Source organism: Ornithodoros turicata, chromosome 7, assembly GCF_037126465.1.
Source record: "Ornithodoros turicata isolate Travis chromosome 7, ASM3712646v1, whole genome shotgun sequence".
In the NCBI taxonomy this organism is placed as follows: Eukaryota; Metazoa; Arthropoda; class Arachnida; order Ixodida; family Argasidae; genus Ornithodoros; species Ornithodoros turicata.
In genome coordinates, this window is record NC_088207.1 from 33,134,017 (window position 1) to 33,161,353 (window position 27,337).

Below are 27,337 nucleotides of genomic sequence, written 5' to 3' on the forward strand. Positions count from 1 at the left end.
AATACTTGTGAACAATCTTAAAAGTGGAAACCACAGGCACTGCACCGTGAATCTCTGGGAAGAGGGGGGGGGGGCAAACTTTGCAGTGCCTTTTGGTAAATAGTTGACGGATTTTCACAACCCGCACACCATTTGGTAGCTTTTGAACATATAGATTGAAAGGACGTAACATATTGGTGCTTCTTGTAATTCAGATGTCTAAAGGCGTTACGGGAGTATATAAAAATGACAAAGCTGTCACTGACGTTATGAAGCTCACTACCGAGATACTAAAAGATGCAGGCAAAATTTCTTCTATCCTTTCGAGGCAAAAATCTTTCTAGAACGTTCTTGTGCAAGGATCATGCGCATACAATAGCCGATCTCGCGCTATACTGAAAAATATCATGTTATGCGGCATGCTGTTTGATGACCATATCTCGCATCGCCCAGAGTCTACACACCGCAGGCCGGGGGTGAACTAAGCTAGCCGCGTGCACGACCTAGTATATTACATCGACCATGTCATAATCAGCAATTCCTATGCACCGTCCGGTCCGCATGACCCGATAAGGCCGCTACGCGCGAGCTGTGACGTACCACGAAACTACTTACTTAAGCAGGTAGGACAGCATTCTCCCGGCAGGAGAACAGGGTGCTTGCAGCGCGGTGCAGAACAAGTAATTGGCTTGCACTCAGTCTTGCCTTGCTAGAAGTACAGAGCCCGACGTTGAGATCACACTGTCAAAAGCCTCGCGGAACTCATAACGTGACACAACACTCACCACACATGTGCAGATATCACAGTTCTCTTTCCAGATTGATCCATCTGGACGAACGGTTCCATTGTGTCGGCAGTTCTTTTGGCATTCACACTGCTCCACAGCAGCTATCTTCTGCTCAGCTTGTACTAGCTAGGGAAATAAATATTGAAAGGATTGCAGGCGTTTGCGTACTGGGGGGGTACAAGAATAAAGTGACGGGCACGAAAAACGCTACAGAAAGCAAGCCCATTAGAATTGACAAATGAGGCGCCTTCTTTCCCGCCATGGGACATCGGACGGGTGCACATAGGGGTATGCATGCATTCAAGAGCACTTAAAGTGCCGCTAGGAACTCAATCTCGTGTCTCGTACCGAAGCCCTAGTCCAAGTGTGTCATTACAACCCACGTGTCTCATACTATGTATTGTTCTAAAACATTGTTTATCTCTCTGAAGCGGAAGTATAAAATTAATTTCTATATTTGAGAAGTACGACGTCATAGGGCGCGCTGCAATCTGCCACGCGTATGGTAACACTACTCCTCAAAAGTTCGATTACAGTTTCCTCAATACAGCCGCTTGCAGTCTTACAACGTGTGGCGGAGAGCGGAGATGCGCGCTGTTGCTAGGAGACAGACGCAAGAGTTTGCGGTGATGTCACCTACTCCTGGAGAACCCGAAACTATGAAGTATTCCCGTGGCAGTTTTGAAAATTGCTGGAATAGCGTAATGTTCACTGACTGCATTTATATTTTGCGGACCGAGTTCGCTGGCGAAGTTGGTTTGTATATAACACGAAATAAAATAAATATAAATTTTCAGTGCGCAGTAGCACTTTAAACTCAAAAGTGAACTAAAACTAGCGTGACGAGAGTCACTAATATCAAGCCTCTGCAACTCGAAACGTTATGCACGTGGCAAACAAACAGGCATATTATTTAGTGCCCAGATTATTAGCGCACTATTTAACATACGTTAGCTGATTCGTCGTTGTCTAAAAACCTTCCTCAAGCGCACCTCCCAAACAAGTATTACCCAAATATGACCACATGGGGTAAAAAGAAGCGGCACAGAACTGTTTTTCATTTTGATCACGGCACACGAATAAACATAATAAATACAGAACGGTGAAAGTTGTCTATACTCACCCTCTGTGTAAGATTTACAATATACGTCTTTAACTGATTTACAGATTGTTGCAGTTCTTGGAACTGACCACAAGTTGGACACTCTGTAAGAGAGACAGGATATACAGCCTCCGGTATGACCTATTACCTAATGGTGTCAATAGTTTGCGTCAACTTACCTGTGTCTAAATGAGGGCACTGGAGAAGAAACCCGTGTGGTTTGACGACAATTTTAACATCTTGTAACACGCCCTGAAATGTAGCAGTTAGCTAAATTTCGCGTGCACAAAAGCAATCTCATTCGAACAACACTGTTCTGATTATTAATCTTACGGATCTACTACGGTGTGCTACAATGTGAACTGAAATGTCGCTGACGAGGCCTCGCCCTTCCGCTACTAAAATCAATTGCTAAAAGAACAGTAGGATTGATGACTATTTTGTAAACAGCAGCTACGTTTGTGACGGCTGAAAAGCTCCAGTCGATTAAGACCCTATCACCGGGTATCTTAATGGCCATTGAAATCAATGGACATTGACATGCGCGTAATGCCACCTTGAGTGTAGCGTGTCAGCCTCTCAAGGTGCAAGGATCCAAAGCTGTCCGAGAGGTTGACACGTTACACACAAGGTGGCGCCACGTGCACGCTCAATGCCAGTTTATCGACAAAATGAGTGCGCGTAGCTTTTATAAAGTAAATGGCAATGTGCTTCCGCGGCTGTCCACGTGCGTACTGCTTGCATTCTCGAGACCAATAAATATTGCCACACCTCCTTCGACCAGGCTTGACTTCAGTCAGCCCAGTAGTCCGAGCTTCTGCTACCAGGCTGGCGCTTATCGGGGCAACGGCACACGTTCGTCATTTTAGTTCACATCGAAGGGCACCAGGTCACATTACGAGCATAACTTGGTATTACGCACTGTTACCTTCAACTAATGCCTAAGAATAACGAAAAACCTACCTTAAAATAATAATGCTTTGAATTCCTTTGGCCCAGCCAAAGGCTAAGGTTCCTATGCCTAACATCCAAGTCCACTGCTCGTATCACACGAGAATAAATGCGATTACAGTCAACGAACACATCCACACTGTTTCCACTAAGCGACACTGCCAGCTTGTGCCACGAATTGTCCGCTAATCTGTACGGAAAGGATTCCACTAGCACACCGTTCTTGTGACTGTAGTGGAGCCGGATCTCATCCTTGCGTCCACTGCTTTGAAGTTCGAAGAACCTGCACAAGGATGTTACGTTGAGTCACGTTATAACGTTCAAAATTTGTTGCACCTCACTTTCACGGCACCTAATGTTCTACATCTTATTTTTGCAACGGGCCATTCATTTTCTGTACAGTGGTCATCTTTAGAGTTCGCGTTCTTTTGTAAGTGTGAACGTGGGTTATCTTGGAAGTTAACTACAGTCAAACTCCTTTATAGCGAATACCTTTTTAACGAAAATACCATTACAGCAAAATTTTTTTGCGGTCCCGCTGGAGCCTATAGGTCCAATAATAGACATCCTTTTTAAAGAAAATACCTTTACTACGAATTTTTTTTGCTGTCCCCTGAGTTTCGTTGTAAAGGAGTTTGACTGTATGTCACCAGATTTTGTACGTCGACGTATGTGTATCTTGTCTTCACGTTTTGTAATTCATGGCTTCGGGGACATTTGTTAATAAACCTTTTTACAAAAGCAAGCGCCCCCTGTGACACGCAATGGCTCATGGGAACTTATAGCGCCTTAGAGCATTACGAGACGGACAGAGGCGGAGGTAGAAGAAGAACAACAACCTTGCCGCAGTGTGCGCAGCAGCAGCGTCAGCCGGAGTAAACCATAACAGAAGCAGACGACGGATCAATGTCGCTCAAAGTTACCATGTTGCTTTGCGCCGCACGCTTGGTGGTACGCGCATCTTTATCAAATCGTCTATTGATCTAGACGTGCCGTGTCACCCGTGTGTAGGAATCGTTCGAAGTGTGCAATGTGACAAAGCATGCAAAGGCAAGTAGCGTATTGGCAATGTGTAGGGGACATGCAATGGACATTAACCATTAGAAGCAAAGGTTACCTATTGTTCCCCTCGGAGAAGGAAAGTATAGTTCCCACGTTCCTGAGTTCTTGTTTTAATGATGCTATCATGGTGAATTCTGTTGTATAGGATATAAGCCTTGCAGTTCTTTGGTAGACATCAGCTGGTAATTGCACTTTTCTTGAGTCACCTGGAATAATGAAGCACACAAAAATGACTGATTGCCGCCTCAGTAGCGTCGGAATATATGTGATGCATGGAGATCGTGTGAAAGTGAAACACATTGGGACGCAGCGTGGTATAGAGTAAAGCTACACACTGAACTATGTGGCAAAGATCATGACTACCATCACACTGCACTTGAACAGTGCAGCGATATTACGCAGACTCACTAAAAGATTTGGTGGGGGCGGGGGGGCGGGGAAGTGGCAAGCCCATCTCGCGACCCGGAGTCATGACGTGTGAGAGTCGATGGTCGTACGTCATCGACTCCAGCGACCCGCACAGAGAACAGAATCGCTGGGAGTTGACTCTCGAGCACATGTAGTGTTGGAGCCTCGAAATGACGAACGGCAGTCACTGCCACGGAGATGACGTCACGAGAACCACGCCACGGCATTTTCGCCCACCAAGAGTGGACTCCCTCAACTCTCGAGTTGCTCGAGTCCAGTAAACGAACACAACCCATCATGACGTCACGTTGCCACCGACGCCGAGCGCGTCACGCGAGACTAACGAGAGAGGGAGCTTGTTGGGAAATAAGGAAAAGGGAAATGGAACGAAAAAGGAGAGCGAGAAAGCGAGAGGGACCGAAGCGAGCGCATGACGCGACACAGCACTGAACTGAACTGAACTGAACACACGGTGTGTCTGGTTTCACGTACTACGTGTACAATGCATTCTGTACAAACACACCGTTGGCGACAGTTCCACGTGCGTACCCACTGAAGCCGAACAGCCGAACATATGATTGCTGACCGCGCGTCGCTGCGCTACACACCACCTGGTGGAAGGACGCATAACGATACTCTGCGCTAGCAAATTCCAGGACCTGCCGCCACGGACCGCCACTAGTTCGTTTTAACTCAGCATTTTGGGACGCTTGAAAGTGAGGGTTGAACGACGAAGATAACCGCTCTGGGTAATGCCCAATTTGAGCAGAGCGCCTACTACTGGTTCGCCTTTCGGGAGTATTGCCCACCGGCGAATGACAAATGTGGGGCGTGTTTGAGAGCGTTCTCGAAATGTATTGCTATTATTCGGGGCCGGCGTCTACGGGAGGGCAGGCGGGGGGGGGGGCAACTGCCCCCTCTGAGCCCGCCTAAAGGGGCCCAAAAAAGACACATTTCGGGAAGCAAAAATACGGGGTGGGTGGGGCACAAACTTCGCACTTGTCCCCCCCCCCCCCCCCCCCACCCGGAGGCAAAAAGTAGACGCCTGTGCTGCGTACTATTTGTTTCACAAGGAACTTCATTAATACAGATTACTCGATCCTCTGTAGTGATGAACGCATACGGTGATGACCATGTAGAGTGCAGTCACTCTGTTGGCGACACTTTTGGTTGTAATAATGTTCGGGTTACCGATGACAATGCTAGTTCGTGGCTTTGCGCCGCGGGACAACTATGGTCACAACAAGAGACGCCACAGTTGCCGGTCTGTGGATTAACTTCGCCACCCTGTGGTCCTTTAACGTGTGTCGAAGCACCTCAGCACAATGCGCATATCATATTGAACGTCTCTTGCGGAAGACTGCGTGCATAATAAACTTGTACCCTGCCACCAATTTGCTGGGCGTCCACGTCCGGGTTGGAAACCGCAACATTGAGACTATAGTAGGCGGACACGCTAACAACTGGTTCCCCCCGAAGGCTGCGTCATCAGCGGGTAACCCTCGAACAAGGAACGACTTAACTTATTTTTACTTTTGAGGATCGATTACGTGGTAATGTAAAGGAAACTAAGAGCAGGGACGTCACCTGATAGGCGAATGGCTGAGGTAATATGATGCATGCCCCTGACAGGAGAAACACCTTGGTACGTTGTGTTGCCCATTCGAAGGCCGTCGATGAGGTCCACCTGGTTGGAAGGTTCCAAGTGTAATCCGGCAGCTGAAAAGAAAAACATACCATTTTCGGAAGACTGAGCTGCAACTGAAAACGCTACATAGCTCTTCGAAATGGTCAATGGACACAAACAGGAGTAATGTTCTACAAGGGATCGTTTGTCTCCTCCTCTCCTCTCTCCTGTGTAGGTCATGGTGACCGGTGCACGAGCTTATTCATGAAACGTACATCTGAATGTCGAAACAGCAGTAGCACTACTGAAGACCTTACGGCGTCTGGAACTGCCAGAGCATACACAGGTTGAAATTACACAGACACATTACCAGCGACAAACAGCTCCCATATAAATTGAGTTTTCGGTCTTGGTCTGAATGTTAATGATCAAGACCTCATAGATTGGATCCTCATTAAACAGAATGTGCAAGGTAGCATGTGATTCCACGAACGCTCTCGTGGTGAAATATAGAACAAGTCACGTGAAAGTTTGCACGTGCTCTCCGAGCCGAAACAACGGATTATAAGCCCCGTGGGCACAACAGGACCCAATTGATTCGCACAAGGCAAATGCGCTTCAGCATTATTACTGTCCGGTGGACATGGTAGGGGAGGGAGATATTGTTGACTCATTTATTGAGCTGTAACAAGAGACGCGGGAAAGCGTCATCGTCGAGGCCGGGTGCTTTTTTCACGTGCACCGCCGCTATGAAAGACAGGAACATGGTCCGTAATCATAATAAGCAGTCGCCGTGTGTAAGCATCGTGTGGAGATGCGTTCCTTACGAAATGTGTCCCTTCGGATTCATCATATACACTTTATGCTTTAGTGTAACTTCTATATTTCGGGATGTTGGAAGTAGGAAATCACTGGTCAAGGGGAAATAAGGGTTCGCCTCGTGCACCAAGTAGTGCAGGAAGTACAGCTTGGGACAAAAGTTTACGGAACAGCGGGATGTGACATTTCTCCACTTGAGCAGCACCCTAGCAGCAAACGGGAGCAGACACACATACTAAAAGATGGAGAGAACAGCTGGTCACCTGTTTCTTATTCAAGCTATTCCTGGCAGGTATGACGGGGCCGCTCCGATGAAGAAATACGCCAACGCCGTGTTCCGTAAACTTTTGTCCCAAGCTGTGCCACCTACCGTTAACGTGATGGTGGTGCTAACTAGATCGGTGTTTTTGGTCTCACACGCGTGGGTTGCAATCACCGCCGCACCAAGATGAAAGTAAACTGACTGTAATCTTAACTGACAGAGACGCTACAAATTCCAGTTTTTGACGCTGGCAAATCAGAATCAGACGGACTCACAAAGGCAAGAGTGTCGAATGGCACACGAGGGGGCGCTCACTCCCTCGGTCACGTGATTCAGAACCCTACAGAGACTAGTTCTAGCGCAACACGTTAACGCCCACTGAAATTTACAGCTTCGGCGAGTAACAATAAAACCAGCAGATCTGTATTTGCACCCGTGTGGATCTCACCCAGATTCGTGGTTTAATTATTCACTTAAGAAGTTATACTTTTAGAAGTGTTTTAAACATTTGTAAAAGTAATAAAATTGACTTTCGCAGAAGCACTGTGTGACCCAAGAGTTCAATTTTACATGTATAATGCGCTTATCCCTTATTCGGGACCACGACCTATGAGATAATAACGATCATGTCATAATCGGCAACGCCTATGAGAAGCCCGTCCGCACGATCCGCTAGGGGCGCTACTCATCGGCCCGCGAGATCTACATCATGATTGGACAATGAAAATTTGAATTTTGAACGCGCAGAAGCGGACGTACGACTACCGTAGCAGACGACGGCAACAGCTCTTATGAAAACGCGTAGAATGATAATCAACTTTAGAATCACACATCTTCCGCGGGACGTCCATCGCTTGTACAAAAATACTAAGGCACGCTGAAGTGCAAAGCATTGTCGAAGTTGAGGAAGCAATAACCTGGCCGATGAGTAGCGCCACCGCTAGCTTCCAAATGCGGCGCTGGGAAGGGGTGCCTATGGTCGTTATCTAGTCGGTCGTGTTCCAGATATCAGTTGGGACAACTGACGTCACTCGCCTATTCAGGTGCGAAAAGCCTTGTTCTGAAATCGGGAGGGTGATGTCGTGAAAGCGTCACTGAAAGCGTCCAAAACAGGGAATTTTCCAAGGGCACACGCACCCAGATAATTTTCTGAAATGTACATATCTTATACGAATAACACGGCAGCAGCCAAGTGTGATGGGTGTCGCATCGCCCTGACTGAATTCCAACACCTCCGAAGAGAGCAAGGGAATGGCATCTAGGATCTGTTAGGAACGACCACGCAAAATATCACCGCAGAATTATGTTCGCCAAAAAGCCCCGAAAACCGAGCAACCAGCGGAGCGCCTATTCGCTGCGAGATCGACCTATAGGGGGCGACACTGTCACCATTCTTGTGGATAACACGTGGGCCGATGTTCGGATTTGATGGTACTTTTCGTAATTCTTGTGTATATTCACCGAAAGATCACTTGTGCCGCGATGGTACGATACTATTCGGTTCCCCCTACGGCACTGAACGCGGAATGAACGTGTAAAAGCAGACGACGCGTCCACTACTGCGATAGTTCTCTGTTCTCCGCAGCGCGCCGACACCGTTCGATCTCGGAGCGAATACCTTACGGGAGGCGCAGTCCAATCCTGACGCCGCGACGTCTCTGGGGAAGGTGGCCTTGCCGGTGAAAGTTCGTCTACGATGGATGTTCTCAACGTCTTGCCTCAAACGCGTTACGTAATACTATCACGTGGTACCTGTCCACCAATACGGGGCAGCCCCCCACTGTTTCCCGTGGCGGACGTCTGTGGGCGCTGCGATCAGGGCGTTATTTGGGCTTTGAAATTCGTTAATATGGAAAGTATGAAGAACTGAGATGTAATTATTTGTGCGTGTCATCACAGAGCCGAATTCTGCATAGTGGTGCATAAAAACATGGTGGTTGTATTTCACCTTACAATCATTTTCTATCACCCGCGTGTTTTACCCATCCAGATGCACTGCATTATGCATTCGAAATAAAACGTAGACACGTATCCAGAATGGCACGGTACTTGCAATAAGGTGACGTTTTCCTGCAGTTCTATCAAATGTGGACGTACAGTGCTCCTTTAGTTTGCTAAAGAAAAAAAAACATAACAGAAGTGCTCGGATTCAGTTTTCAAAATCGCTTATGTGAAGTAACACTGTGGACATCAATGTATAGTATGTAAGCAGGGTGTCCCCACCACCATGAATCAAGATTTAAAAAAAGACCGAAGGGTTTACTCTCTATATTACATACATATGTAACGCTAAAATATACAAGCTGTTTATTAGCCGGCATGGCAAACAAGGCACTAGAGCACTACCGCTTTCAGAATTCTCGACTTCGGCTATCAATAATCGCTTTGAACACAGCAACGAAGTGTGTCGAAGAGGTATTGCGGTTAAAATTGTGGAGACCGTGCATCGAAATGATTAAAGTATACGTCCCTGGAGGAATTATCACCACTGCGTATTTACCGCATACACTCAATCTTCGATTTGCTGTGGGACGGCACCGCACTGTATCACTGTGTAATCGTAACATCGCCGCGCAGCGTCATTATGTGGATGGCTCGGTGTCCCCTTGCAAGCTCGGAAGACATGGTGAGAGGCAACAGGCGATGAGAAATAACTCCATCCCCCTGTTTAGACGGGTTCCGCCGTCCACAATAGCAGTAGGTTGTTGCGCTTCGTGGACGGCCGGTGTGTCAGCAACGCGTAATGTTTAATGGGATGCCATAAAATGAAAACACTCGTAGAAGTTTGTTGACTCTTTGTGACATTTATGCGCAGGATATGAAGAATATGGCCAGTGGCTCATCCTCCACCGTGCTGCCTGCGAACGACAATATAGGTCTCGCTTGCGTTCGTCCATAGGCACGTACGGTTACGGAAAGTGCTCTGGGGCTGAGAATTGGATATGTTTGAAAAGTAATAAACCAATAAGGCTTGGAACGCTCAGAATAAGGACATCACCTGCTTCATTTTAATTGATACTTCAGAGCAACACGCACCACAGGAGTGGAAAGAAAGAAAGAAAAATACACTGTGAGATGGCCCTACGGAATCGGTGCAAGAGGCAGTTGTCTTTCATCATAATTGACTAGTTAGTCCGAACTGGTTTAGGCAGGCAAGCTGAAGTGTGGTTGTTTGTCTTTGGTTACGGGGATTATCCCTGGGACCCAAAAGCTGAGCGACAGAAGCAAGGAGCTTGAGGGTGCTACCGGGTCCTTGGGCCAACTCATCGTTCCAGCGTTTGACCATCGAAGCTCTTACCTTACGCATATAGGGCTGTACTCGCGTCTTTAACCTTGTGATGTCATATCGTATCAATGCTGGTGCGGTGCATTTGGGGGTCACTAAATGAACCGCGCTACTTTTCATTTGCTATAGGACCGGGCTCATTTGCTAACAGCTAACAACTCACGAATGCAGAGTAGCTAGTCTTAGCTTTACGTCACTGACCTCTCGGCATAACTTTTTGATATATAGTATATATATCCTCCCCACTTACCGGCGAAGGAGACCGCAACTCGCGGGATATAGCGTTCTTCTGTTCCAATGCCTTAAGACTTGAGTAAGACTTCACTATGGTGGATATCTTGTCTCAGCCGTACACGAACGTTTCGAATCTGTACATGTTATCTTACGATTTCGCAAAATAATAAACTTTGAAATGTTAAGAAACTATATTTTTATAGACTAGAGTAGCTTGATGGGCTTGTTGGTACATGACTCGGAGAACAAGGAGCAGTCTAAACAAGGACAACGACACAAGAAGACACACAATTTTATTTTTATGTACTCGAAGGGTCATGTAATGTCATGTTTACTTTTAGTGTCTTCCGTTTTGCCCCCTTTTCCCGTCCTTACCATTGGTTTTAAATGTGCTTGTGTTGCTCAGTAAAAACTTGTTGATAGTGGAGCCTCTGTTTGTGTGTCTTCTTGTGTCGTTGTCCTTGTTTAGACTGCTCCTTGTTCTCCGAGAATATATTTTTATAATTTAGTTAACTCGGGACGTCGTGACTCAGCTTTAGAAGTTTCATATTTTACACGAACTATATAGTATCGCCCCTGGCGATGAAACTCTCCATTCATCATCTCAAAATAAAGTTGTTTTTGTTGTGAAGATAGTTTACGTGCGGCCATTACTTGCTGAGCGCTGCAAGTACACAGGGAAGGTTATGCGTTCGCAGAAAGCGAGTTGCTCATGTCTGTACAGAGGCGTGGATTTTATGTACTCGAAGGGTCATGTAATGTCATGTTTACTTTTAGTGTTTTCCTGGACTGTTCAGAATACTTTATTGACAAAAGACCAGAACAAGTAACTGAAGTAATTACATCTTCGCATTGTTATGTTAGAAATTAACATAATGAAATGTAATACAGCGACAACGTTAGTGGTCTACGTACACAAACTAACGTTACAAGTATGTATAAACTACTAAGCTATACTATATGTACAATCTAGTATTCGTATATGTACACATATCAAGCAAGATTCGGCAGAAAATTAGCTCAGTGCACCTTACAGTCAACCGCGCTTTCTCCTCAGATATTGCGACACTTCTAAGATTTCTATTCCATCCGTCTTCGCTCTTAGATTCCTCGGATCGAACTTGCAAAACGTTTCTGGGGTACAACTTACTGCGACATGCGTGCATCAGAATGCAAAGGGCTTTCGCATGATGAAGTGCCACGCAGACGCGTATCGATTTTCTGACACGCGTGGCGTGCATGCCTTCAAAATAGCTTGGTATCGAAGAGAATAATCGACAATCTCGCCAGCTCAGACTGTAGAGCTTCCGACGTTAGGCCCATTTCAAAGAGCCCTGACGGTCAGACGCCGACTCGCACGCCACCTTCCGCGAATCGAGGCCTTCGGAGAATAAATTGCCATATTTCAGCCAAAGAACGACAAACACGTGAAAAGAACGGTTATCGTACACGTGTTGTGAGAAGCACATTCTTCTTCATTGCCCTCACTACGAACCTTCCCGAATCACACTCTCCGAGTCTCTTCGTCAGCTGGACTCTCGCCCTTTCTCCCTACCGAAATTGCTTGGTCCCTGGCCTAATCCAGCCCAGCAACGCTCTGCGCTCAAAGCTCTTCTGACATTTCTGGACACCATCGGACTTCGATCGTTATTGTAAAGGGGCTCGTTATTTTATTCCCCCCATTCCACCAAGCACTGGGGTAGAGTATCGCCTGTTGCGATGAAACTCCCCACTCTCCAAGGCCGAAAATAAAGTTGTTGTTGTGAGAAGCGCCACACGTCACACCTGGGCCCGCTTGCACGAACGTTGAGGAGATTCCTCAGTGGTGTCCTCCGTAGATTGGGGGGCGCGCGCGCTACAGTCCTCAACGCTGCTCGTGCGCAAAGCACTGCCAAAGCTACTGGTGGCGCCACTCAAGAGTCTCCTCAAGGTTCGTGCAAGCGGGCCCAGGTATGACGTCTGCTGCTAGGTGTTTCATCTACCAATAATGGAGGCACGAAGCTTATCGTGGGGCGGAACGTATAGCTGCACGCCCGCAAAAACGGAAAGGAAAGAAAATGTGCCGCATACGCGGTCGTGACAAAAATAGATGGACGAATATTTGACGAAACAAAAATTAGAACCCCATGTAGACGCTTTGCCAGTTCATAGACTCAGCGGTGACTGAAATTAAAAAAGGGATACAATAAGATAGCCACGAAACGGATAATACGGGTAAACATTATTCACGTCTACGCGTGCAGCATAACGTCAGACGACACTGTAATAATGTGAAGTTGGCAAAAAATAATGTTTCACATTTGTCGTTGCTGCTCGCGGCACATACGATGGGAAGGTCCACGGAAAAAAGATTATGCGGAGAACACATATATACTAAATTACACTTTAAATGAGTAAACTCATTGCTAATTAACAACAACTATTAACTACAACACCAATTAATACCAACAATAAATTTGAGGTGACCATGACTGAACTTGTTTGCACTTTCACAACGTTTGTAAGCCACGCAGTATACCTCAGTGCTTTGAACTACCCATTAAACACTCAAAACAGATGAAGAAAAAAAATTCATACTGCACACCGTTCCCCACCCTTTAATGACACTCGCAAAAGCAAACAACTACTCAAAGCCTGCTGACGGAGATGTGAACGCAACTGCTTACTCGAGGTCAAACACACCTGCGGCAGATAGGATGTGTCGACTTCGCAGTCCATTATTCTGTCTGACAGACACGAAACAACGCTATAACGTCTGTGGGCAACGAGTCTACAAAGGGCACCTGAATAGGATTGATTGAGGAAATGATCTGTGAAAGCTTGCATTTCTACAGTGCGTGGCACAGTGTTGGGTAAATGCAATCGCAGTATAACTAAACTATTGAAAGTAATTGTAATTTATTTGACCTAGTGCCTGACAACAGCTGGATTAGAGCTTAACATTCAGTACACCTAGAAAGTGGTGAGCCAATTACCGTGGTTTAGCGAATTATCTGCGAAATCTCGCTAGTAGCTACACAGTAAATTTCCTACACGTGTCAGGGCGTGAATGTGGCCTTCCGGTAAATAAACACTAGCCCCGTATATAGGCTCAACTGAAGGGTGTAAAAACAGCGTTGAAAAAGGTGTTTTTTTCACAACGCCCACATACTTGTCTCGGTGACGCAGTGCCGCAAATTATCAGCAACATACGCATCTGAAATGGCGTTTTCCGCAGAACATGCCGTTCCAAATGGCATTTTCTGTATGACATATGCGCTTTGAAATGGTGTTTTCTATTATTTTTTTTTACAGGACGTGCCCTTTGGAGGAATTACTATTATTTTTTGTTTTTGCAGAATAGACCCTTCTGTGTGGTGTGAAACTTACCCTACAACGTGTGTGCCATAGGGCAAGACATGCAGTTACACCCGAAAGGCAATAAAATACCTCGTATAGTTACATCAAATATATGGCACTCCCGGCACGACTGGAGTGAATCAAAAGATAGAACGAGATAAAATATGTATGAAATACGGTGTGCCAACGTAAACATGGAAATGCCATTAGAATAGTGACTGCCGAAGCGGGGTATCCAAAAGAAAATTATAAAATAACTTACACCCGCAACGCAGTCCGTCAGGTCTACGCGCGCGCGGGATAATGCCCCCTACGCAAGCAGGAATATAAATTGCCTGCTTCGTTCACATATGCAACACCTCACGCTGTTTGCCGGTTGGAAGTGGTAAAAAAAAAGTTCCGCCGCCAAAAGAAAACGAGAAACTCGGAGTAGTGCGAAGGCGGTGCATACCACGGCTAATCTAAAAGAAAAGCCCGGTGCGGGAGAAAGTCGTGACAGCTCCTGACGGCGTGTCCTTTTGAATTCCACGGCAGGTTGACAGTGACATCGTGCATCCTCGCACAGAGAGTGAGACCATAGGGTGCTCGGAAAGGTATGCACATTTTGAAAGCGACGACAGCTATTGGAACAGAGTGCGCGTGGGGTGCAATGCCGCCGCCGCAAGCGAACACCCCTAGCGTTGCATGGCGATATCTAACCACACTGAATGGTAACGCTGTCGCCACACGTAACCGTAACGCGCTATCGCGGGGCCCGCAGAGACGCCAGCGCCGCCACGCGTTGAAGGTGGGTTCGAGACATTGGGTCCCTGCGCCTATAATGTCTCACACAGCGTCAACGCTTGGCGGCGCTGACGCCTCTGCGGGTCACGCGATCGCGATACGGTATAATCGTTTCACTTGGATTGGCAACCTCATACTAATGAGTGGTCCTGCTTGGCAATCACTCTACGTGCTTGAGCTGCTACAGTTCGGCTGCTACGGAATGCGGACCATGTCATTTCATTCTCTAAGGGAAAAAAGGAGTCCTTTTGGGGATTACTAGATTCACTACCCCACTATGACCCTTTCGGCACAAAATGCATCGAAGTTTATCCGAATTTTTGGCGACTATATGTAGCGTAGTGCCAAATTAAAGGGAGTGGAGTAAATTTCAGGGTCGTGAAAGAAAAAGGGGAGCAATTGCAATCCAGGGGGCCAGAAGCCGTAACTGCCTCCCAATTTCAGTGTTCAATTCATCGCCGCTTCGACAGACTGGGGTTATTCGAAGTGCTTGATTTGCACCGGTTAACACCCACCAGAAATCAATAATCGCCGAAACGGAGGGCACAAAATAGCGGGACACACAGAAACGATTGGGCAGCAAGTAAGCCGGGAACGATCCTCGCATCTCCCCGCCGCAATCCTCTAACACTAGTTAGACACTTCATCTCACGAACTTGAACAGCAGTAAGTATCGTACAGTTAAGTGATACCGACGAACACAATAAAGAAACTAACCCGGAAAAAAACAAGCATTCAACGTTGATGAAAACAACTGATTATGTGCCGGGACGAACTGCGATAACATTACAGGTCGCGTTACATAACATTCAAAGGTCATGAGCACGCGCAGGATCGCCAAAAACCACTAACCATAGATAGTAACGGCCGCGATGCGGTATCACTGAAAAGCGGTGCTTTCGATCACGAGGCACAGCATATCGTGCCATGCTAGCAAGCATCGTTTCTTACGCTACCCCAAACTGGTGTGTATATGCCTCGATGACGCAACAATTCGTTTTCGCGCATTTCGAAAGCAAAAAAAAAAAAAAAAAAAAAAGCACGCGACAGCGAAATACGCTGTTCACAGCGCGCCTTACCTGAGGCAAGCGATGAAATATGACAGGTTAGAGCAACAATGATGAGTTTCCACAGCAGATTCATTCTAATCGACGTCCGCTAAGACGAATCCAGAAGCACAGTACTGACCGGCATTGTCCAGCCAGAGATCCTCTGAGAGACACACACATTCGGCGGCAGCACACGCATCCGCGAAAATGAGGTTCCCGCGAGCCGGCAGCTCACCGCCGGCACATCGTGCGCGCCTCACTGCATCGCTTCTGCCACATAGCTAATCAAACCTCGTTCCCAGAGTGCAACAAGGTAACACTAGTAGAATTCCACGAGAGTACCGCACCGTCGCAATCCGATAAGAACGAAGCAGCGACTGGTTTACAACCACACGCGCCGGCACTTGACGAGCGACTGGCGTGGAAGCAACCCTCGCATGGCTCCTCTGCTCCAAACGGAGGAGGGTAACACAGGTACAGAGCAGGGGAGAGTATTTCGAGTTTCCTCCCTCGGGGTCTTCACCAAAGATCCGACGTCTGCTACATAGCTTGTTTTGTATTTTTGTTTTTATTTTTCTCTTCTGTTCTTTTTTCTGCTCGCTTTCCCGTATATTCTACGGTCGCAGCCGGCGGATAAAGATGACAGCTGGGCTACGTGCGATACAGGTATATATGCGATCTGCAGCAGACGACATTCTTTTCAATCGGGGGTTCTGCGGAGGGGAAGAGGCGTGGGGGGAGGGAGTAGCAAAGCGAGGCTTGTGCGTGACGGAGGCACGTGCAGTTCGTTTGCTTGGAGACTTCCTTGGGGCGGGGGGTGTTGGGGGGAGGGGGGAGCTTGTAAAGGTGGCTAGCTTTTCATTGCCAGATTGAACGGAATAACGTTGATGTTGCCCTTATTATTATTATTATGTTTTTTAATGCACGCTGATGGTTGTGGATTCGTTCATTGAACACTCTCGACGCTAACTTTAATTCCAGTATGCTCATTTTATTGTCTCAAATTACGGGGAGTCAACGTTTATGGTGCGCATTCTTGCACGCATCAGGAGGGGGGGGTGACAACATCAAGGTCACAAGCTGTAATTCTAATCCCCTGTATCTCGTTTATGACATTGATAGTTGAATTTTCCTTCTTCCATCACGCAACTCAGACATTCGGGGACATTATGATATCTGAACATTGTGCCACTTTTATATCAAGCATGTTCAGTTCGCATTTCTATTATCAGTCATGCTGATAACACACTTTCCACAATTTCTAATCTGATAAGCCGTAAATGATTTGTATCACTTCCCGCCACATCAGTGTCCAATTGTGATCGCACACGTTATTTGCTAGTTGACTTGCAGTACTTCCCAAGCAACACAATGTACTGAAAGTCCAGTGCAATGGTGATGGACGGGTAGGTGGAACACCTTGAACAGACCCGTAAAGCTAAGGAACATTGATAAGACACATACCGTCCACCCCCATTGCACTCGACTTTCAGTACATTGTGCTGCTTGGGTTCTACTGGGACTGGGAGATGAAGCAAGGAACAGCAGCGTGGAGCGCCCTACCACCTATCAGATAAGACTCCGCAATGTGAATGATGAACATTTGATTTCCTTATTTGATTGATTCGAGTCTTATCGGAGGGAATTAAAACTGGACCGCACTAACTGGTGAGCAGGCCTGCAAAAATTACATTTCTGAAATAATTGAATTATAATTTCAACTACATGCTCGCAAAATTAATTAAATTACAATTATGAGACCATACCTTTAACTTAATTGCATTACAGTTGATTAGAAAACTGAGTTACAGAGAGTTATATTTATCTCAAGATATAATTTTGATATGTAACTTTATTCTTCTTCATTGAGGAACGTGGTACAAATATGGAAATATTTATTGAAAAGACAAACGAAATGACAAGTAAAGTAAACGATCACTAAAAATATATTGTACGCAGATAAGAACATGCGTGAACTGAGGAATAACTGAACTTGGCGAATAGTGGTCTTGTTTTGTTACTTATGCCCCAAAACACAGAGGGAATGCTGCTCATGCCTATAGCTTGTAATGCCCATGTGCGTGAATAATTGCAGAGGTAACGCCAAGTGCATTACAAATTATGTACAAAAGTCATTAATTTACAGTTACAATTGCGTAATATCGAATGTAAAAAGCGATAAAAACCTTGCTGTTTGGTGTCTAAAAGCGATAAAACCCCAGTGCAGGGGACACGGACAGACGAAACACAAACAGTGCTTCGTTTGTGTTTCGTCTGTCCGTGTCCCCTGCACTGGGGTTTTATCGCTTATAGAATGTAATCCTGGAAGTAATTAACTACCGAGAATGTAATTAATTACAGTAATCGAGTTTCCACGCCGAGACTGGGAGGTGACACGGGTTCGAATCCTACCACCGGCTGTGCTGTCTGAGGTTTTCCCTAGGTTTTCCGAAGACTTTCCAGACGAATGTCGGCACAGTTCCCCTTGAAGTCGGCCCAGGACGCATACTAATCCCCTTTCCCCCACTTCTTCCTGCTGTCCTCTCTACATCTGTCCACGTCTGTACGCCGCTCATAGCCACAGTTGCTTCGCGGCGCTAACACGGAATTAAAAAAAAAGTAATCGAGTTCCATATGAAAGTATGTTCTTTACAGGTCTGCCAGGTGAATAGCTGTGCTCAGGAAAAGCAGCAACCTCGGTATAGAATCCAGTCGATCGCACGCAGCATTAAACATAGGAAAGGCTCTCCGAAGCAGAGCTGGAGTGCGACGATAGCACACGCGCAAAGAACCGCGAAAACGAGATTTATACCCAGCAGGAGGATACAAGGACCCCGGCAAGGAGCTGCAGAGAAAAAGGGGGGGAACCGTTCAATATAACAGAAGCCCTCATTGTATTCTGCCTCCGTACTACGGGTGACTAACCAAATGTCGGTCTTCGGCTTTTGTGTATCTCTACCTTTGTTGCCACACGCGTCTGTACCTCTCGAGGTGGCTCGTAAAATAAGGAAGCAGACTCAATCTTTGAGCAAACAGACGTTGTTTACGAGCATGCTTTCCATTTCTGTTTTGGGCAAAACAAGATTCGTTGCGCTACTTTCGTGGAAGCCACCTCAGGTTCAGCAGCCTTCCTTCATCGACTGCATGAGGTCATAGTCTCCATTTATTTGGCTGGGATAAAAGAAAGAAACAAAAAAAAAACCTAATAGAATGCGACGTGTGCGTGTAAGAGATTAAGGAAACCGTCAATCACGCTTGGATGTTTGGTAGATGATAATTTATTTTTGTGATTGCTTCGTGTATTTACCTCTTTTTTTTTTTTTTTTGTTCACCGTGGATTTGTGAACATGCTCTGGAAATCGAAGGCTGTCCACCCAAAGTAAGAGTTTTAGGCAGCGACTCGTAATAAAATTGCATTTTTAATTCGTGTTTTTTAGTAGTAACAACAACAACAACAACTAAATCATGACTATGGTCTGGGGTGATTCACCGCTTGAGAGCAGTACCCTACCCCATTACACGAGGAGCATGAGATGTGAAATATGAAAATGAAGTTATGTGCAAGTCCAACTCGAACTCCCGTCGTCTGGTTGCGCAACGCTATACGTCGCACAAAAGGAAGAAGCACATGAAAGAAGCGCCAATGGTCCTTGAGATGCAGGGGTGGACCCTACAGCGTCTGGAGCAAGCCGGTAGCCAAGAGGAACTCCAAGAACATCAGAAGTCCTCGACGGTGTTGGACATGGCTCTGACATGGGCCAAGAATTGCAGCCAGGTTGAACGTCTGTCGGCTAGCACCACTCAGCTGAGCAGTAGTAGATCGCTATGCGACCAGGGATTTTCTAGCGTCCCACGATGCATATCGTTGCCTGTGATCCATAACGAGCTGTCATCGGTGAATAAGGGATCTCTCCTTGCAGGATTTCGCCCTCACGTATTGTTGCCTGATTATGACCTGGTGGCTTACCGCCACCTCGGATGGAAGAGCGGAAAAGGAATTCTATAATACAGACTGGCGTAGCTGATCCCATATGAGATTGATGGATGTCTCAATAGGGGCGCTTGCAAGAGTGCCTTTCCTAAGGAGGCCTTTTAAAGGGTGACGTTCTCGTTACATAGCAATAATATCCCCCCCTTTTTTTTTTGATTAAGTTTATGTTCTTCAGCGCCAAACGAAAAAGAAGATTTTGTCGTTGGCATTGCCGTCACATAACATCATCCGTCCCAACATATCCCCCCTTGCCGTGTTGTTCTTCGTTCCTATCATTCCAGCTAATCCTCCCAACTCGACCTCATAAGTTACATATAGCGCGCCGCTCGCTTACATAAACATCAAGCGACAGTAATCATAGTTTATTTCCAGTAATCAAACCCACTTACACACACAACTCAACTCGGCAGCAGCTGCTTCAGACTGACTGGAGAGTCAAAGAGAACGATCAAGGCAGCTAAACGTTCCACAAACGCCCCCACTTTGGGGTCAACTACATGGAAGTGATAGGCGCTCCGCTATGCAGGTGATGTTCCACGATGGATCTCTCCTTCCGTCCGACCCCACAGATCGTGAACGGAGAGAGAATCCGTTCTTCCGGAGCGTGTCCTGGCACAGCACCTGTGGAGGAGGCAGCAGCCGGATGGACACGGAGTCCGAGTGTCAGCTGTATCCGGAGAAAGTCACTGTTGTCGCTTTCAGCTGGAATACGGCGTGGACAGACGCGACAATGGACTGGTTCTTTCACCTCGTATAGGTCCGGCTGCCGGCTGGCTGGATGGAGCTAAGTGCACGCGCCACACGGCACGAGAGCATTGCGTTATGCCCGACCGGTTCCGAAAGGCGTAGAAGAATCGGCATTCGTGCAAGTAGCGCGGAAGTCGCGGTTTTCATGGGACGCTAAACGGGTTGTTGCGCAAGACGGAAGCTCGTTGATAGGATTCATTTCTGACCTATAACGAGGTAGAAGGTGTATATGGCGAAGCAAATGGTGGCTCCTTCTTATAGGTACATTACCATCATGGGTAAGGATATGTAAGTTTCGCCATTCTCTATCTCGTGATGGTGATAGACGTGGTATTGTCCCACGGCGTTCCATGCACCTGGAACCAAGAGAGCTAGCGTATATTGGCGTTGCAGAACATTAGATTCAGGACAAGATGTCGACCTGCTCTTCGTGTTCTCATGTTTGAAGGCTCACAAATTATGCTTCCATAGCGTCTCATACATTGATGAACGACGTCCCCCTTTCGCAAAATTATCACCCAAGTAATTCGATTGTGAACGGATAGAAACCCACGCACAGTGCGACGAAGAAAATGTTACGTCATCGAGCTCATACGTTACAAAGACAACCATCGCAAGACAAATGTCGTCCTCCCCAGTACACGTATGTATGGACATCGAGTCACATTTCTCGAAAGTTACTGCGCCGTCACAGGCATACCAATGGTCCTCACAGACATCTGTGCTCCATGCCATAGCTCACGTTCGCATGGACCCAATAGGACTATTAGAATTCGAGCGCTGCATACTTGCATTTGCTATAATCTCCTGCATGGTCCACGGACTCTTTCGTACTTGCGTGGTATGGGCGACCGCAATGTGTGTACAATGCATGAAATGTTCCGCGTAAAATGATACACGATCGTTACGGGTGTATCGATTCCAGGTCACTGTCCTTCTCTGCATGGAGAACAGAGCGTGCTTTGCTAAGGAAATTGCAATCGATGGACAGGAGGACAGGCACTGACATGCGGCATGTAAGCCAGCGCAGCAGCAACAACCGGTGGTCGATTCTGAACATGAAACTGCCAGTGATGAAGATGTCACATAAAGAAAAGAACTTTCGGTTCCACATACAGAGGGCAACCTAACCTCGTGTGTTTTCAAGGAGGTGAGTGTACTGGGCAGTAAAGAAATAAAGGTACGCAATAAATTTTAGTTGAGTCGTCCCAACAAGCAACTGAACTTGATGCCAAAGAAGTGCAGAATCTTCTTCCTCGTGCCTTTAGAGGACCACCATAGACGACAATCATGACCAAATTGCATTGACCAAGATCAGGAAACTTTGGTGGCACTTTACCATCTCCGATAGCGTCTTGGGATGCTGAATTCAAACTTACTTTCGAATTAACCAGAGGCCACCACGCTGCAGAATTTGGAAAACTAAGCCCATGACACAATCGGACATGAGTCGAACTAATTGCAAGGTAAGCATCGACGTGTCTTCCTTGCGGAACAACAAATAATGCATAGATGCAGTCCCATCAGTCTGTGTATTGAATGCTGAATAATCTGAACACAGACGTCTGGCTTGCATTGGAGCGCAGAATGGCTTCAAACGGCCCATCAGATGCCCTCTTATGGATGAAGATGAACCACAGGTGTCACATAGCTGAGTTGTCATTGCTTGCATCTACGTGTAACGACTTCTCGTGCCGCAAGATTAATCGACAATATTAATACACATAAGTCATTTTCGGCGGTATAGTCTTTAGATTGAGATCCTAAGTCGCACGAAAAGAGGTTCGTTCAATCGCAGCCTCGCAAGAAACCTTTTCCGTTCGCCTTCTCGAAAAAAAAAAAGTAAAAGAAACGTAAATCCTCCATGCACGAGTGTCAGAAAGCAACAATATTTTTTCACCCATCTAGCCGAAAAATCGGGAGGAAATAAATATTTTTTTTTAGCGCCTTCTGCTGTGAGCTTCTATTTTCCCCTTCAGTATCAGAAAGAAGAAAAGAAGAGAGAGAGGAAAGAAGGAGAGGGGGGTCTTTTCCCCAATTCGGGAGAAAACGACAGACGCCTCTTATTCTTCGTTCCCGTCCTCCCAGCTGCCGGACGCGTGCCGCCGCCGCCGCTCGCGCGAGCGACTTGCTGCACCCGCGCGCGCTCTATCATAGACTCGCGCTCGCCCCGCACGTCTTCAAACACATAAAAGCCTCGTAGACGCGTGGCACGACTCACTAACAACAGACGTCTCTCTCTCTCTTTTTTTTTTCTTTTTTTCCTTCCTCCTTGCAGCAGCTGACTCGGAATGGAGGGGAGAAGAGAGGTTCTTTCGAGAGAAAAATTTTTGAGGTCGTATACTGCCTTTTCGACGGCGACGTATTGTGCCGGCTCAGTAGCGACTGGCGAGGTGAGCACCGTTTGCTGGAGATTACGGAGCTACGGCAACGTCGGAACCAGGTGTGATGCAAAACAATGGCCAACGTCGTAGTAGAAGTGACAGTTCTTCAGGAGGAAGTAGGGTGGAAAAAGAAGGGGAAATCAAAGGCAGGAGGAGGTGTTACCCCCGCTTGCGCAGAGCGCGTGTAGCTATGATATAGAAATGAGATAGAAGGCAGGAGGAAGTGGGGGTGGAAGGCGGCGGTACGAAAAGGTGTTTGCGTGCAGAATTATATAGCGTTACGTGCGTTGCGCGGCTACGGTGGAAATGTGCAGTCCTGTCGGACGCCAGTATGGCACTGCAGCCATTTATAGCTCTTCTGCCTCAGCGTTTACCGTTCGAGAGAGTTACCTAGTTTTAGTAGTAGATCAGAAACAGTCTACGACAACGATACGATAAAGGAAGGAAATGAAACTGTCAATTCTAAGCTCAGTAAAGTGATGTCACCCGCTTCAAAGGAGTTTATCGTTGTTCCCGGAACCGTTATCGTGAACAACGTCCGATCTACTAAGGTTACCTGTATATATAAAGAAACAGGGTGAACGGCACGCGATAACGTTGCAAACACGCTCTGCGTAAACGTGCCCTTTGCATTCAGGGTGCCGTTCCCATGTTCAGCACAATTGTAATGAGAATATGTCCTTAGGAATATTTGAGTGTGAGTTAAATAGTGAGTTCAGGAGAATTTTCCTGTTGTGCCTTGAGGTAGTATTGGGACTATCAGCCTTTACACAGCCCAGTCGTTAAACTAAGACCTTTCGTTGTTTTGGGGAAATATCAGCCCAGGTGCCGTAAGGTAAATTGCGAAAATTGTAATGCCTAAATTGCGTTTTCTCATCACGGAAAACGTCAGTAGGCTTGGAACAGGACAGAGCCTGAACTGCTAAGTCGCTCCGTTTCTCATCTCCTGTTTATTTAGAGGAATGCCAGCATTTCCCCCAATGACGATATGGTAAGCATCCAACACAAACAACACCTGACCTGACTGTACTTAGCACTATAGACACTTGACGAACATCCAGAAACAGCCAGGTATAGTAGAGAGTGTTGAAACCCGACGTCACCATGACACGGCTGACTACTTTAGCCGATTACCTGCCCACTTCGAAAAGGCATCAGAAGTGGGATTCGATCCCGCACCCTGCGATTTCCCGTCTAATATGCTACCAGTTCCACCATGCTAGCTGTACCTGCTCATCAACATACCAGAGGTCACGGAAGTCGAAGGGTGCGGGTTCGAATCTCACTGCTGGTGCCTTTTTATCAACTCACATTGCTTAGCCCAAATATGCAACTGGCCGTTGTGATGCCTTAGAGGGGCACCAAAGTGCAAATATTTATCCTCGCGGAATAAGTTGATGCCGTTACCTTGACACTAACGCAAAAGGAACGAGATTCGCCCGTTGCGTCGTTCGCGATTTATGAGCGAAAGAAACCGCAATGTGCCTTCCCTCTCCCTCTCAAGAAAGCCGACATTGCAGAGTGGGTTCTCATTGGTCTCCTCAAACGATTTGTCCAATCACCGCGGGAGATCGTCTGAGGGGACCAATACGAGGCATTTTCGCGTTTCGTGAGAAACAGAGAATGACGGAAGCCGTAAATTGAATTTTTTTTCCCCTATCGATCATAAATCACGGACGACGCAACTGTTGAATCCCGTTCCTTTTGTGTTACTCTCAAGGTAACGGCATCTTTCGTACTGCAAAGATACATTTTTGCCCTTTATAGTACCCCCTTTAACTGTTGTGTTCGTCCTTCTACGTTTCATTGCCTCAGCTAGTACTGCATACTATTATACTACAGGACCAACGTCGGCACAGTTTCCCGTGAAGTCGACCCAGGACACATACTAACACCCCTGTCCCTTACTCCTTCCTGCTGTCCTCTCTTCGTCTGTCCACGCTGTACGCCGCTGACAGCCACAGTTGCTTCGCGGAGCTAACACGGAATTTAAAAAAAAAATACGTGTATTACATACGTCTGCTTAAGGGAAGAGTCTCAGGACGAGAGCCGCCGATATTTCGAAATGTTGTTCTTGCCATAAGAACAGTCTCTGTTCGAAGCATCGGCGGCTCTCGTCGTTAGTCCTTAATATTTAAGGCTTTTTCTAAGGCCGAGGCCTTAGGCCCTAAATATTTCCCCACTGGTTCGCTGGATTTTGTACTTTTCAATATGTCTGCTTAGTCCTATGGCGCCGTCTTTTTTTTAACTTTTCGATCCCTATATAGAATGGTGTTTATAGAGCACAATGCGCAATGCAGCAGCGTTGGCAAGTGCCGATGAGCGATCGAATCTCCAAGAACGTGCACGTTACGGGAATATGACAGTGCAGCAGTCACCTTGTGTACACAGTGCGGTTCGTGAATAAATGAATAAAAGATGGTTCCCTGAGCTTGCGTGGCGCAAGGGCACGTTCCACACGCGTGTATCGTTGCATGCTCATCCGACGCTTTGGATTGGAGTGACGCGCTCTTGAACGTTGCGTTCTGACGTTATTTAAACGTGACGCTGATATCGAGTGCTATAACAACTACTTTATCGTGGCCCATGCAGTCAATCATCAGAACAAACGTGCATGACTGCATGTTAGCCCTAGCAACTAGAGATGTAGCAGGAACCTTTCGAGGTTCGAATTCGCAAAATTTCGCGAAATTCGAACTTCCGGAAAATTCGAAAAAGTTCGCGGAAGTTCGACTTCGACTGCGCATGCGCGTCTATTTCCTTCCCGAAAGAGGAAATCATATATTTTTCGACTCGAAAAGCCGCCGAGTACTTGCGTCATATTTAGATTATGACGTTCGACATTTTTGTGTCTGCTATATATTTATTACAATAGCAAGATGGATCGGAAACCTGAAAATGAAAAAGCATAATGCGAGCCATGCACCTGCTGGCGCGACTGAGAGACGCTGCCAGACAAGCAACGCTGTTTTCCTGGGCGTCGCTTGCCTTCATAACATGCGATTTCAAACTATTCCGGAGCAGACAAGTAGATGCGGATGCGTTATTACTATCTGGATTGCACTTCCGTATAGTGCTAAAAGGAGCTCTTGTTTTCAATAAGCGTTCTGAAGTTACTATAGTCAGCGCCTCTGTGGTGTCGATCGTTCTTTCTCGGTGCCTGTCCGTGTTGCGCACGTTTCAGTTCACGTACAAGTTCACGTTTCGTGAACTTGTATCAACTAGCCCAACACAATGTTTTGTCATGTTTAACAAATAGACGTTCGAAATTTTAAGAGCTATATCACTGAGAGCATTTTCAACTTGCCATTACAAAGGTAAAGTCTGCGAACCTTTGCGAACCCTGGCGAACCTGACTAGAAATTCGAAAGTTCGTCGAATCTCACGAACCAAGCGGGTTCGACTGCGAACCTGATGTTCGCGAAAAGTTCGCGACAACACTATAAGGCTCGCACGTCATTCATGCCGGACAAGTAACAAACAACCTTCTGCTGTTCCTTCGCTTGCACAACAAAGGGGGCACAGCAACTTCAACTGCCAGCACCGACTGGACTGTATTTCAACACATTGAATTTGTATTGCAGTGCATGTGCAAATCGCATCCCAAAATTTTTCTGATGGACCACCGGAATTTTGATGGCCCCCATCAACATTTTCTGATGGTTCCTCATGGACCACCGAGCCCACCTTGATGGTGCCTGGTGGTTATCTGTTGGAGGAATCTCTAAATGAATAGCATAGATGAAAAATAGCAAACTGCACTCTACCAGTGTACAATCCCACTGATAGTGCACATTTGTGTTGAGTTTGAGTTGAGCAATTGAGTTTTGAGTATCCTCATGATAACTTATCATGTGACTGACCTTCGTTAGAAGTCTGTATCACGGTGTAACTACACGTGATGTACACCCTCTGCGGTTCACGAAAAAAACTCGAGTGGCACTGTGACTTACGGCATATAGTGTAAGTATGCCGCAACGTATTAATACGTGTAATAGTACGGTAAGATTAGTAGTTAACTAGTATAGTACTTAAGTTAATATAGTAGTGAAAGATTTAGGTGTCGTATAGCGTCAGCTGTATTCCTTTCTGCACATTTGTACTATTCAGGAATCAGCTAAGCGGAGTAACCGGGCTCCACAACGAGGGACACAAAGTACACACACCGCAATGCACCAACCACATGTGCGTACACAAAATTATCTATCCACAAATTATCTACGACCACCGCATCCTGTCGTGAGCTGTTTCACCGTTACGGACACCAAAGCGAGAGACGTTAGCCACTTGTGAATGCATCCAAAGCACATACCGTTTGGCTGACCTTTCCACAATTTTTTCTTTGCTCGAATAAACGTATCCCAACCACCCACCCCAAAAGGCCACCGAGTTCTCGACGAACCTGAACGCCAGCACCATCTAGAAATCGGCCCCTCGAAAAAAAAAAAAAAAAAAAGAAGAAGAAGGCCAAAAGAGTTGCCTTTTAGAGTTTGATCAAGTAAAAGCTATTCCACTAATTATTTATA

The 27,337-nt window shown here is 46.5% G+C and overlaps 1 protein-coding gene across 9 annotated transcripts in view; it reads right to left on the minus strand.

The window, feature by feature from the left end:
* The window catches only part of LOC135400884 (protein kinase C-binding protein NELL2-like), a 118,948-nt gene that overhangs the window by 14,926 nt on the left and 76,685 nt on the right, over positions 1 to 27,337 (minus strand). For 2 of the 9 annotated variants that reach the window (XM_064632865.1, XM_064632869.1), the window contains exons 1-8: positions 15,720 to 16,104; positions 5,878 to 6,009; positions 3,938 to 4,088; positions 2,833 to 3,103; positions 2,049 to 2,121; positions 1,891 to 1,973; positions 765 to 893; positions 595 to 688 (exon numbers count right to left, since the gene is read on the minus strand). In XM_064632865.1, the coding sequence (XP_064488935.1) occupies positions 595 to 688; positions 765 to 893; positions 1,891 to 1,973; positions 2,049 to 2,121; positions 2,833 to 3,103; positions 3,938 to 4,088; positions 5,878 to 6,009; positions 15,720 to 15,783 (997 nt within the window). In that variant the 5' untranslated portion in view covers positions 15,784 to 16,104. The other 7 variants (XM_064632870.1, XM_064632867.1, XM_064632872.1 and 4 more) reach the window with 7 other exon arrangements.